This window comes from Trichomycterus rosablanca, chromosome 21 (genome assembly GCF_030014385.1).
Source record: "Trichomycterus rosablanca isolate fTriRos1 chromosome 21, fTriRos1.hap1, whole genome shotgun sequence".
NCBI lineage: Eukaryota > Metazoa > Chordata > Actinopteri > Siluriformes > Trichomycteridae > Trichomycterus > Trichomycterus rosablanca.
The window spans coordinates 7,103,703-7,117,203 of NC_086008.1; the positions used below are offsets into that span (position 1 = coordinate 7,103,703).

Below are 13,501 nucleotides of genomic sequence, written 5' to 3' on the forward strand. Positions count from 1 at the left end.
TTGATAAAACCACTAGTCTCAAAACTATCATGATACTTGTGTCTTGTGCTGGTGTATGTAAACTTTTGACTGGTAAATCAGTGCTTTTGCAGGTCTGTCACTAGGTGGCGGTAATGAAATGTTTTGGCTCAGGAACATCTGAGAAGCAGAAGCGGATTCATGCTTCTCTACTGGAGTGTTTTACCCGGGCTGCTGTTAATGAAACATTTTTATTTGTTCATTCAACTTTCTGGATTTAATTAACTCGATTTAAATCACTGTATGATGGTAAGAAAGGTTTCAGTGTTGTGTTTTTGTTTTAGCATCTATTATAAGTAGCAATAACGTATAGAAGTCAATATCTTTTAACTTATAGCGTCAACCCTTGATTCATACTTCTGTACTAAATAGTATGTCAAGTACGGATTTACACCATGGTGTTATTATGAATTTTACATTTTTGTGTGAATAACTGCCTATGCTTGTTTGGATTATGAGTAAAACTGCTTATTGCCTGCCGAAAAACTAAATCAATGCATAGACCAACATTAGCTAGTTGCTGGTCTTTGCTCAGACTATGGATACAAATGTTGGGTCCTTATAACATAAAGCTCTTCCTGACAACATGAGTGTAGTTGTTATATGATTATATTCAGAGGTTTACCTTTATACTGGGATACCATGCAAAATATCCACATATATTCATATTAATAACGTTCAACATGTACACATATGAGTTTAACACTTGCTCAAGGGTCCAACAGTGGCAGCCTGTCAGATGTGGAGCTTGAACGAGCTCTTACATTTGACCTTACAATTACTAGTCCAGTATTTATTTATTTATTAGAATTTTAACGTCATGTTTTACACTTTGGTTACATTAATGAGAAACCCATTACTCTTTACACAAGATTCATTAGTTCACAAGTCTTTTTAAAGTCCAACACAGTAACAAGTCTTTTTAAAGTCAAATAAAGTCATGGACAATTTTGTCTTTGGACTGTATATGCAAACGGGGAGTATATGCAAACTCCACAAAGAAAGGACTACTAGTCTAGTACTGTAATCACTGAGCTCTTACTGCCCTACACCAGCTATACCATCATTTCAAAATAAATCCATGCCATATTCGTGACACCACAGTCATATTCCAGCTGGTAAACCATTTTCACCAGATTGATCTTTCCAAGCTGTCGTTCAGCAAGATTGGTTTTACAATGCTTAACTAATGGACTTTGTGCACTTAGTATTGTAAACATATATTATACATGTTAAAAGTTAATTTATTTAGTACTTCTGTGGCTTTTTCAGTCGGTCACTTTGCACACAGACCTGGGAGATGTTAAAATTGAACTGTTTTGTGAACGCTCCCCCAAAAGTACTGAGGTGAGGACAAATTTTTTTATCCTGGTTATAATAATAATAATAAAGCATGTAGTAATTAATAAAGTTATGTTTTTTTTTAGAACTTTCTTGCCTTATGTGCCAGCGGTTTCTACAATGGGTGCATATTTCATCGAAACATAAAAGGGTTTATGGTTCAGACTGGAGACCCCACAGGTACACATTTAAATAATTCTTTTTTTAAAGTTATTGTTTCAATGTTATTAAATCAGTAAAGCTCCCACAAACCTTTGGCTATGTAGTGTATTTTGTACAGTAACAGTTATTTTTATATTTTTTATCGAAGTAACAGTTATTTTTATATTTTTTATCTGTGTATCGACAGGCACTGGGAAAGGAGGCACTAGTATTTGGGGACGAAAGTTTGAGGATGAATTTAGTGAACATCTAAAAGTATGTTAAAATAATCCAGTTTTTATGACAATGTTTTGTATGTAAGAAAAATGAGGTTAGAATTGTGTTATTTAAGAATGCACATATGTGTAAAACACTGTTTTTTTTTTACAGCACAATGTCAGGGGGGTGGTAGCTATGGCCAATAATGGACCAAACACTAATGCATCACAGTTCTACTTCACCTATGCCAAACAGCCTCATCTGGACATGAAATACACTGTTTTTGGAAAGTATGTTCTCATTCTGATTGTATACTCTGCTACACAGTACTTACACATCGCATTCAAATTCTTCTGCCTCTCAGTTCTAATGAAATAATGTTTAAAATATTCAGTTCAAATAGCATTTATCATTCAGTTGAAACCAAGTTTGGCTGTAGCTTGATGGGTTGGTCTTATGACCTGTTTGCTTTGTTTATTTAGAATAATAGACGGCTTTGAAACCCTGGATGAACTGGAGAAACTCCCCGTCAATGAGAAGAATTTTCGTCCCTTAAACGACATCCACATTAAGGATGTGACGATTCATGCGAACCCGTTTGCAGGTTGAGGATTTTTATGAATCGTTATGATGTGAGTTTTGATAAAGTCTGATATTTGTACAGATGTTTGCTTTTTTTTTTACATTCTAATAAAATGTGTATTTTACATGCGCTGTATTCGGTTCATCTTATGTTGGTAAACATGATTTGTAATGTGTTTTGTATAGAAGAGTAAATCAATGGACAGAAATTACACAAAATGTGTGTGAGTTTGTGTTGCCCAGCAATGTATTGTCACCTTATTGTCTGGTTGCTTTTGTGCCTTGCTTTCAGCTGGACCTACTTTGGCTAGTGAAAATAAATAATAAGTTAATCAAATTGTCCACCACAGATTATGGTGCACCTCATGGGGGGGCATGGTCCTGTAATGAATTGTCATGGCATTTTTACAAAATAATGGAATATGAATTAATTTATTTATTTATTTGGATTTTAACATCTTGTTTTACAGTTTTTGGCTCATGACAAACGGTAGTTACTCATTACACAAGATTCATCAGTTCAAGTTTAATGTCAAACACAGTCATGGACAATTTTGTATCTCCAATTCACCTTGCTTGCAAGTCTTTGGACTGTGGGAGGAACCCAGAGGTTCCAGAGGAAACCCATGGAGACAAAGGGAGAACATGCAAACTCCACACAAAAAGGACCCAAACTGCCCATCTGGGGATCAAACCCAGGACCTTCTTGCTGTGAGCAAGGTTAATAAATGAAAGAAAATTGCACCTGTCTGACCAAAGAGATATACATTATAATATTTTATTCTCAAAATCTAATTTGACTAATTTTAATTCTATTAATACAGTAACATGCATCCTGGAGTCACATACCAAAAACATGCAAAAGGTGGAACTGCTCTCTGTGTGTGTGTGTGTGTGTGTGTGTGTGTGTGTATAGCCTTGTGATGAATTCTCACCTTGCCCAAGGAGCATTGTTTGTTTGTTTATTAGGATTTTAATGTCATGTTTCACACTTTTGATTACATTCATGACAGGAACTGTAGTTACTCATTACACAAGGTTCATCAGTTCACACAACGTTATATCAAACACAGTCATGGACAATTTTGCATCTCCAATTCACCTCACCTGCATGTCCTTGGACTGTGGGAGGAAACCGGAGCACCCGGAGTAAACCCACGTAGACACGGGGAGAACATGCAAACTCGACACAGAAAGGACCCAGACCGCCCCACCTGGGGATCGAACCCAGAACCTTCTTGCGGTGAGGCGACAGTGCTACCCACTTAGCCACCGTGCCGCCCGAAGGAGCATTGTGTATGGGGTGTTGAGCCCGCCATGATAAATATTTATATTTTATTAAAAATAAAAACAAAAACAATTTAGTTAGTTAAATGTTTAGGCTCATTGTGATAGATTTTTTATAGTTAAAAGTTTTAGTTCCACTGGATGTTTAAAAAAGCTGTGAAAACTTACTTTGACGTTTCTTAAACACTTAAACCCAAAAAACATATAAATGTTTATTAACATATAAATTTTTGTAGGAAATAATTTCTAAAATGAATAAAAGATATTTGTTACAATATTTTGTACATGTGACGCAATGACTCTGATTAGGAGGGGGGCGCTTAGACGAAACTACGCCCATCTGTTCGGTCACGTGACTGTCTGACGGAACGGTTCACTGCGTTTGTAGTTCTGTAAAGTGAATTAAACTAAAACTGTAACTAGTTTTAACATGGCAGCGGCGGACGCTTATAAAGTAGGTTCACCTCTTTTACAAACCTGCACTTTTACAGTTCATTACAGCTAAGACATTTAAGAGGTCACATGCCGAGAGTGTGACGTGTGGCATGACTGCAGTGCCAGTGTAAATGAATGTAAAGTGTATGGAGTGTGTAACGTGTGTAGGTTAGCTTTACAGCATAGGGTGGCATTAATCACAGGTACCAGTGTAAATAAATGTGTAGTACTTTACATTTGTGTATGTGTGTGTGTAGGTGAGCTTTGTAAAGGTTCAGGTGGCATTAATGACAGGTGCCAGTGTAAATAAATGTGTAGTACTTTACATTTGTGTGTATGTGTGTAGGTGAGCTTTGTAAAGGTTCAGGTGGCATTAATGACAGGTACCAGTGTAAATAAATGTGTAGTACTTTACATTTGTGTGTATGTGTGTAGGTGAGCTTTGTAAAGGTTCAGGTGGCATTAATGACAGGTACCAGTGTAAATAAATGTGAAGTACTTTACATTTGTGTGTATGTGTGTAGGTGAGCTTTGTAAAGGTTCAGGTGGCATTAATGACAGGTGCCAGTGTAAATAAATGTGTAGTACTTTACATTTGTGTGTATGTGTGTAGGTGAGCTCTGTAAAGGTTCAGGTGGCATTAATGACAGGTGCCAGTGTAAATAAATGTGTAGTACTTTACATTTGTGTGTAAGTGTGTAGGTGAGCTCTGTAAAGGTTCAGGTGGCATTAATGACAGGTACCAGTGTAAATAAATGTGTAGTACTTTACATTTGTGTGTATGTGTGTAGGTGAGCTTTGTAAAGGTTCAGGTGGCATTAATGACAGGTGCCAGTGTAAATAAATGTGTAGTACTTTACATTTGTGTGTATGTGTGTAGGTGAGCTTTGTAAAGGTTCAGGTGGCATTAATGACAGGTGCCAGTGTAAATAAATGTGAAGTACTTTACATTTGTGTGTATGTGTGTAGGTGAGCTCTGTAAAGGTTCAGGTGGCATTAATGACAGGTGCCAGTGTAAATAAATGTGAAGTACTTTACATTTGTGTGTATGTGTGTAGGTGAGCTCTGTAAAGGTTCAGGTGGCATTAATGACAGGTGCCAGTGTAAATAAATGTGAAGTACTTTACATTTGTGTGTATGTGTGTAGGTGAGCTCTGTAAAGGTTCAGGTGGCATTAATGACAGGTGCCAGTGTAAATAAATGTGAAGTACTTTACATTTGTGTGTATGTGTGTAGGTGAGCTCTGTAAAGGTTCAGGTGGCATTAATGACAGGTGCCAGTGTAAATAAATGTGAAGTACTTTACATTTGTGTGTATGTGTGTAGGTGAGCTTTGTAAAGGTTAAGCTGGCATTAATGACAGGTGCCAGTGTAAATAAATGTGTAGTACTTTACATTTGTGTGTATGTGTGTAGGTGAGCTCTGTAAAGGTTCAGGTGGCATTAATGACAGGTGCCAGTGTAAATAAATGTGAAGTACTTTACATTTGTGTGTATGTGTGTAGGTGAGCTCTGTAAAGGTTCAGGTGGCATTAATGACAGGTGCCAGTGTAAATAAATGTGAAGTACTTTACATTTGTGTGTATGTGTGTAGGTGAGCTTTGTAAAGGTTAAGCTGGCATTAATGACAGGTGCCAGTGTAAATAAATGTGAAGTACTTTACATTTGTGTGTATGTGTGTAGGTGAGCTTTGTAAAGGTTCAGGTGGCATTAATGACAGGTGCCAGTGTAAATAAATGTGAAGTACTTTACATTTGTGTGTATGTGTGTAGGTGAGCTTTGTAAAGGTTAAGCTGGCATTAATGACAGGTGCCAGTGTAAATAAATGTGAAGTACTTTACATTTGTGTGTATGTGTGTAGGTGAGCTTTGTAAAGGTTCAGGTGGCATTAATGACAGGTACCAGTGTAAATAAATGTGAAGTACTTTACATTTGTGTGTATGTGTGTAGGTGAGCTTTGTAAAGGTTAAGCTGGCATTAATGACAGGTGCCAGTGTAAATAAATGTGAAGTACTTTACATTTGTGTGTATGTGTGTAGGTGAGCTTTGTAAAGGTTCAGGTGGCATTAATGACAGGTGCCAGTGTAAATAAATGTGTAGTACTTTACATTTGTGTGTATGTGTGTAGGTGAGCTTTGTAAAGGTTCAGGTGGCATTAATGACAGGTGCCAGTGTAAATAAATGTGAAGTACTTTACATTTGTGTGTATGTGTGTAGGTGAGCTTTGTAAAGGTTCAGGTGGCATTAATGACAGGTGCCAGTGTAAATAAATGTGTAGTACTTTACATTTGTGTGTATGTGTGTGTGTGTGTGTATGTGTGTAGATGAGCTTTGTAAAGGTTCAGGTGGCATTAATGACAGGTGCCAGTGTAAATAAATGTGAAGTACTTTACATTTGTGTGTATGTGTGTAGGTGAGCTCTGTAAAGGTTCAGGTGGCATTAATGACAGGTGCCAGTGTAAATAAATGTGTAGTACTTTACATTTGTGTGTATGTGTGTAGATGAGCTTTGTAAAGGTTCAGGTGGCATTAATGACAGGTGCCAGTGTAAATAAATGTGTAGTACTTTACATTTGTGTGTATGTGTGTGTGTGTGTGTGTATGTGTGTAGATGAGCTTTGTAAAGGTTCAGGTGGCATTAATGGCAGGTGCCAGTGTAAATAAATGTGTAGTACTTTACATTTGTGTGTATGTGTGTGTGTGTGTATGTGTGTAGATGAGCTTTGTAAAGGTTCAGGTGGCATTAATGACAGGTACCAGTGTAAATAAATGTGTAGTACTTTACATTTGTGTGTATGTGTGTAGGTGAGCTCTGTAAAGGTTCAGGTGGCATTAATGACAGGTACCAGTGAAAATAAATCTGAAGTACTTTACATTTGTGTGTATGTGTGTAGATGAGCTTTGTAAAGGTTCAGGTGGCATTAATGACAGGTGCCAGTGTAAATAAATGTGAAGTACTTTACATTTGTGTGTATGTGTGTAGGTGAGCTTTGTAAAGGTTCAGGTGGCATTAATGACAGGTGCCAGTGTAAATAAATGTGTAGTACTTTACATTTGTGTGTATGTGTGTAGGTGAGCTTTGTAAAGGTTCAGGTGGCATTAATGACAGGTGCCAGTGTAAATAAATGTGAAGTACTTTACATTTGTGTGTATGTGTGTAGGTGAGCTTTGTAAAGGTTCAGGTGGCATTAATGACAGGTGCCAGTGTAAATAAATGTGTAGTACTTTACATTTGTGTGTATGTGTGTAGGTGAGCTTTGTAAAGGTTCAGGTGGCATTAATGACAGGTGCCAGTGTAAATAAATGTGTAGTACTTTACATTTGTGTGTATGTGTGTAGGTGAGCTCTGTAAAGGTTCAGGTGGCATTAATGACAGGTGCCAGTGTAAATAAATGTGAAGTACTTTACATTTGTGTGTATGTGTGTAGGTGAGCTCTGTAAAGGTTCAGGTGGCATTAATGACAGGTGCCAGTGTAAATAAATGTGTAGTACTTTACATTTGTGTGTATGTGTGTAGATGAGCTTTGTAAAGGTTAAGGTGGCATTAATGACAGGTACCAGTGTAAATAAATGTGTAGTACATTACATTTGTGTGTATGTGTGTAAGTGAGCTTTGTAAAGGTTCAGGTGGCATTAATGACAGGTGCCAGTGTAAATAAATGTGTAGTACTTTACATTTGTGTGTATGTGTGTGTGTGTGTATGTGTGTAGATGAGCTTTGTAAAGGTTCAGGTGGCATTAATGACAGGTGCCAGTGTAAATAAATGTGAAGTACTTTACATTTGTGTGTATGTGTGTAGGTGAGCTCTGTAAAGGTTCAGGTGGCATTAATGACAGGTGCCAGTGTAAATAAATGTGTAGTACTTTACATTTGTGTGTATGTGTGTAGATGAGCTTTGTAAAGGTTCAGGTGGCATTAATGACAGGTGCCAGTGTAAATAAATGTGTAGTACTTTACATTTGTGTGTATGTGTGTGTGTGTGTGTATGTGTGTAGATGAGCTTTGTAAAGGTTCAGGTGGCATTAATGACAGGTGCCAGTGTAAATAAATGTGTAGTACTTTACATTTGTGTGTATGTGTGTGTGTGTGTATGTGTGTAGATGAGCTTTGTAAAGGTTCAGGTGGCATTAATGACAGGTACCAGTGTAAATAAGTGTGTAGTACTTTACATTTGTGTGTATGTGTGTAGATGAGCTCTGTAAAGGTTCAGGTGGCATTAATGACAGGTACCAGTGAAAATAAATCTGAAGTACTTTACATTTGTGTGTATGTGTGTAGATGAGCTTTGTAACGGTTAAGGTGGCATTAATGACAGGTGCCAGTGAAAATAAATGTGTAGTACTTTACATTTGTGTGTATGTGTGTAAGTGAGCTTTGTAAAGGTTCAGGTAGCATTAATGACAGGTGCCAGTGTAAATAAATGTGTAGTACTTTACATTTGTGTGTATGTGTGTGTGTGTGTGTGTAGATGAGCTTTGTAAAGGTTCAGGTGGCATTAATGACAGGTGCCAGTGTAAATAAATCTGAAGTACTTTACATTTGTGTGTATGTGTGTAGATGGGCTTTGTAAAGGTTCAGGTAGCATTAATGACAGGTACCAGTGTAAATAAATGTGTAGTTCTTTACATTTGTGTGTGTGTGTGTGTGTGTGTGTGTGTAGAGGAGCTTTGTAAAGGTTAAGCTGGCATTAATAACAGGTGCCCGTGTAAATAAATGTGAAGTACTTAACGTGTGTGTGTGTGTAGATGATTTTTTTCTTTTTTTAAATGCATTTTCTCCCCATTTTCCTCCCGATTTAGCACACTCAATTTTGTCTTCAGCTGCTGAGAGATGCCAGATTGCATCCGAGGAGAGCACATCACTGTACACGCCTTTTTCGACACGTGTACAGCCCTTCTCTTCTTGCCCCTGCATTCTGCACAGCCGTCTCTTCCGCCAATCAGGGTCCTTACACAGCGTATGAAGACCCACCCACCCACACATAGTCCGGCCCCCACCCTGCAGATACGGTGGCCAATTAGTATCTGCTGCAGGCACTGCCAATTATGCCTGCCAGAAGGCACCCAGCCGACCGGTGGCAATATCGAGTTTCGAACTGGGGAGTTTAGAAACTCTGTGCTGGTGTGCAAGCAGAATATCCCGCTGCGCCACCTGGGCGTGTAGATGAGCTTTGTAAAGGTTTAGGTGGCGTTAATGACAGGTGCCAGTGTAAATAAATTTGAAATGCATGGTGTGGGTGTGTGTATGAGTTCAAAGAATAGTTTGGCATTAATCACATGTATCAGAGTAAATGTGAAGTGTATGTGTGTAGGTAATCTCTCTGAAGGATAAAGTGGCATTGATCACAGGAGCCAGTTCAGGGATTGGAGCTGGTACTGCCCTGCTGTTTGCCAGACTCGGAGCTCAGCTGGCATTGAATGGCAGAGACTTGAACAACCTCAGCAAAGTGGCTAAAGAATGTGAAGAGTGTAGCGGCAATAAGGTATAAATCCTGCACGTTCTGCTATTTCTGTCAAAGCATTACATACTGTACAGTTGCAATCAGAAATATTCATCCATTCCCTCTGCTTAAAGTGTATTATAATGATGTTTATAGAATATACTGAAAATATGCAAGATATTTCAATAAACAGATAAAGAATATTTACTGATACACGCAATTTAAGAACATATGTTTACAATATTGAGTTTAAATGACAAACATCAATGTCCATATGCATAATTATTTAACTCTCGGCCTCAGTACTTGGTGGAACCTCTAATAAGTAATTTCAGTAAATGTTAACAAGCTTCTGACACCTCTCTTGTGAAATCTTTACCCATTCTTCTCATGCAAAAGCTTTCAGCACATTGAGGTTTGATGGCTTTCATGTTGCAACTGCTTTATTTAAATCCCTCATTAAAATGCCTTGCTATTTCTGTAAATACTTAATGCCATTTACACTCAAGATTCTCGATTCTTTTAGCAGAAACATCCCCACATCATCGCTGCTGATTTGATAGAAGAGAGGTTCTAATCAATGTCCTAAAATAATAAAACATATTTGTAATGGGTGTACAAATGATACAGCAGATAAGTCGGTCATGCATGCTTGTTTGGCAATTTGACAGTCCCTTTTGGTGCCAGGAGACCTAACTGACGAAGATACAGTAAAAAAGACAGTTGAAGAGACCATTGCTCATTTTGGGCAACTGGATGTCCTTGTGAACAGTGCAGGTATCCTCGCGATGGGATCCATAGAGACCACAGACCTGGCACAATATGACAAGGTGATGAATGTCAATGTCAGGTAAGAGTTTTTATGTTTCCATAAAGTTTCTGTGCTGTTCTGTGTTAACAAACATTTTGCTTTTCACCGTTTAAAGACTTTTCTGCATTAATTTGTGTTTCAGATCAGTTTATTATCTGACTCACCTCTGTGTGCCACATCTGATTAAAACAAAGGGCTGCATCGTAAATGTGTCCAGCATAAATGGCCAAAGATCTGTAAGTCTGCGTTCTACCCAGAAATTGAATTAGTAAATTACAAGTAAAATTTAAGATACTACAATAGTAAACAATTATCTTTAACTTTTATTCTTTCCTGAAGTTTCCTGGTGTGCTTGCATACTGCATGTCCAAGTCAGCCATTGACCAGTTCACACGATGTGTTGCTCTGGGTAGGAAAATCACTTGTATTATTTATCTTTAATTATCATTTAGTCGTACTATGATCAGTTTTGATTCACGCTCAGTATCTCTTTTGTTAGAGTTGGCATCAAAGCAGGTTCGGGTGAATTCTGTTGGGTAAGTTGCATTTTGTTCGTTGATCATGTTATAAATGCTATGTTGTGTTCAGGAGTTTATTGTAATGTGTTTCTTTTACAGTCCTGGAGTCATTATCACAGAGGTCCATAAGCGTGCTGGTCTGGATGAAGAACAGTATAAACAGGTAAAGCATTATAAAATTATAAAGATTTTTACAGAAGTTGCAGAAAAAACTGTTTGAGAGAATGTGGTTAGTGCCCTGGCCAGGAGTCAGAGAGAGCCTAATTGCAGTTTGTTTCCTACTTGAACAGCAGCACTAGCTTATTCCCTCCACACATCAATAGTGTCTATTTATAGCAATTTTAAAAAGACATTTATTAATGTTCATAAACTACTTTTTTCCTTGCATGAACCTGGCTTGAGCTCTTGACCACACTGTAATTAGTAAACTGCTTGTGACCATTTGTAAAGAAATTTGAAATTGAAATTTCCTCTCCTTTGTAGTTCCTTGAAAAGTGTAAGATTACTCATGCACTTGGAAGACCAGGTGAGGTGGACGAAGTGGCTCACGCAATTGCCTTCCTGGCGTCAGATGCTGCTACCTTCATTACAGGTGTAAATCTCCCAGTGGACGGAGGTCGTCATGCCATGTGCCCACGGTAGTGCTTGATTACTGCAGCCTCAGAGTATCAAAGTTTTGATGGATGGAAATGAAATAAATATTAACTGATATTAATGAATTGCTTGACAGAGATTTACTGTTGTTGTAGATTTCAACACAGTTTGATATTAGGAGATAAGTACATTTTAAACACATGCACTGGGCCAGGTTTGCAAAACTATAGCCCTAGAAAGCTGGTATTTAGCAAAGCTGGTGACTTCCTAACTGACAGAAATCATATTAACTACCAGGTTTATTGGGTGTGATCAAGCAGGAAGCAACAAAATGTGCTGGCCACAGCTGGTACAGTGGAGAAAACAAATTGGGTTGTGAGGACTTTGAGTCTTTGGGTTTGAGTCTTGCATATTTTCCTGTTCTTAAGGAGTTTCACATGTCCCTTTAGTGTCTAGATGGGTTTCCTTTGCCTATTCTGGTTTTCTCCCACATTCCAAAAACATGTAGCAGGAGAATTGGCTGCTTTAAATTGCCTAGGCGTAGGCAAAATGTGACTGAGTGTGTGATGCTGTGCCATTAATTAGCACCATGTTCAGGATGAATTTCATTCATGTGTCCAGTGTGGAAGTACCAGGATGAAGCGTTTAGTAACAATGAAGAACTGTATAAACATGTCCACCAATACACTTGATAGTACTGTAATACAGAATATAGGCAGGTTGGACAGTGGAGCAAATTTTAGTGTTTATAAAATTAATTTATTCTTTGAAACAGATGTTTTGTAATTCACATGAATACATGGATTAATAAAACATTCATTGCAACATTCTATTAGAGCACATATATGCAGGCTGCCTCACTGGTGGTGGAATTAAAACCTCAGGGATTCTTAATTAAATTATTTTAATGAAACATTATGTAGTGTCTACCGGGACCCAGAGTAGTTTTTTTTTTTTACTTTGTATATACATTTGGCAGTGGTATGTCTGATAAAGCTAAAGTAAGCTGTTAGTGAACAGTGCGTTTTACATTTTCTATAATTTCAAACTATGCTAGATGTTTAATAGAAAGGTTTGGTTTGGTACCATACAAACAGTTAAAATTGTAGGTTTATGATCCCTGGTGCTTTTAAAAAACAATACTGCATTATTCTTCAATACAGACCATTATGAAAACACGACACTATGATAAAGGTTTCATGCGTATTTTGACAGGGTCCAGGTTCAACCTTTTATTACAGTAAGCTTTGTTTTAAATGTCAATAGAACAGCAGCTGTTGAATACAGTACAACGATTATTCAGACAACAATACATACAGGGGTTGGACAATGAAACTGAAACACCTGTCATTTTAGTGTGGGAGGTTTCATGGCTAAATTGGACCAGTCTGGTGGCCAATCTTCATTAATTGCACATTGCACCCGTAAGAGCAGAGTGTGAAGGTTCAATTAGCAGGGTAAGAGCACAGTTTTGCTCAAAATATTGCAATGCACACAACATTATGGGTGACATACCAGAGTTCAAAAGAGGACAAATTGTTGGTGCACGTCTTGCTGGCGCATCTGTGACCAAGACGGACAAACCACATCCAACAGGATTAACTGTGGACGCAAGAGGAAGCTGTCTGAAAGGGATGTTCGGGTGCTAACCCGGATTGTATCCAAAAAAACATAAAACCACGGCTGCCCAAATCACGGCAGAATTAAATGTGCACCTCAACTCTCCTGTTTCCACCAGAACTGTCCGTCAGGAGCTCCACAGGGTCAATATACACGGCCGGGCTGCTATAGCCAAACCTTTGGTCACTCGTGCCAGTGCCAAACGTCGGTTTCAATGGTGCAAGGAGCGCAAATCTTGGGCTGTGGACAATGTGAAACATGTATTGTTCTCTGATGAGTCCACCTTTACTGTTTTCCCCACATCCGGGAGAGTTACGGTGTGGAGAAGCCCCAAAGAAGCGTACCACCCAGACTGTTGCATGCCCAGAGTGAAGCATGGGGGTGGATCGGTGATGGTTTGGGCTGCCATATCATGGCATTCCCTTGGCCCAATACTTGTGCTAGATGGGCACGTCACTGCCAAGGACTACCTAACCATTCTGGAGGACCATGTGCA

At 38.3% G+C, this 13,501-nt stretch overlaps 2 protein-coding genes across 2 annotated transcripts; both read left to right on the forward strand.

The window, feature by feature from the left end:
- The first annotated feature begins 164 nt into the window (after positions 1 to 164).
- On the forward strand, positions 165 to 2,496 carry ppil3 (peptidylprolyl isomerase (cyclophilin)-like 3). Its single transcript, XM_063018021.1, has 6 exons — positions 165 to 267; positions 1,291 to 1,365; positions 1,446 to 1,539; positions 1,709 to 1,776; positions 1,891 to 2,009; positions 2,202 to 2,496. The coding sequence occupies exons 1-6, from the start codon at positions 262 to 264 to the stop codon at positions 2,326 to 2,328; spliced, it is 489 nt and encodes a 162-aa protein (XP_062874091.1). The 5' UTR covers positions 165 to 261; the 3' UTR covers positions 2,329 to 2,496.
- A 1,449-nt stretch (positions 2,497 to 3,945) lies between these two features.
- Positions 3,946 to 11,506, forward strand: zgc:101858 (uncharacterized protein LOC449555 homolog). The gene is made up of 8 exons (XM_063018135.1): positions 3,946 to 4,042; positions 9,334 to 9,504; positions 10,134 to 10,312; positions 10,416 to 10,509; positions 10,613 to 10,682; positions 10,773 to 10,809; positions 10,891 to 10,954; positions 11,275 to 11,506. The coding sequence occupies exons 1-8, from the start codon at positions 4,019 to 4,021 to the stop codon at positions 11,431 to 11,433; spliced, it is 798 nt and encodes a 265-aa protein (XP_062874205.1). The 5' UTR covers positions 3,946 to 4,018; the 3' UTR covers positions 11,434 to 11,506.
- Positions 11,507 to 13,501: the final 1,995 nt, after the last annotated feature.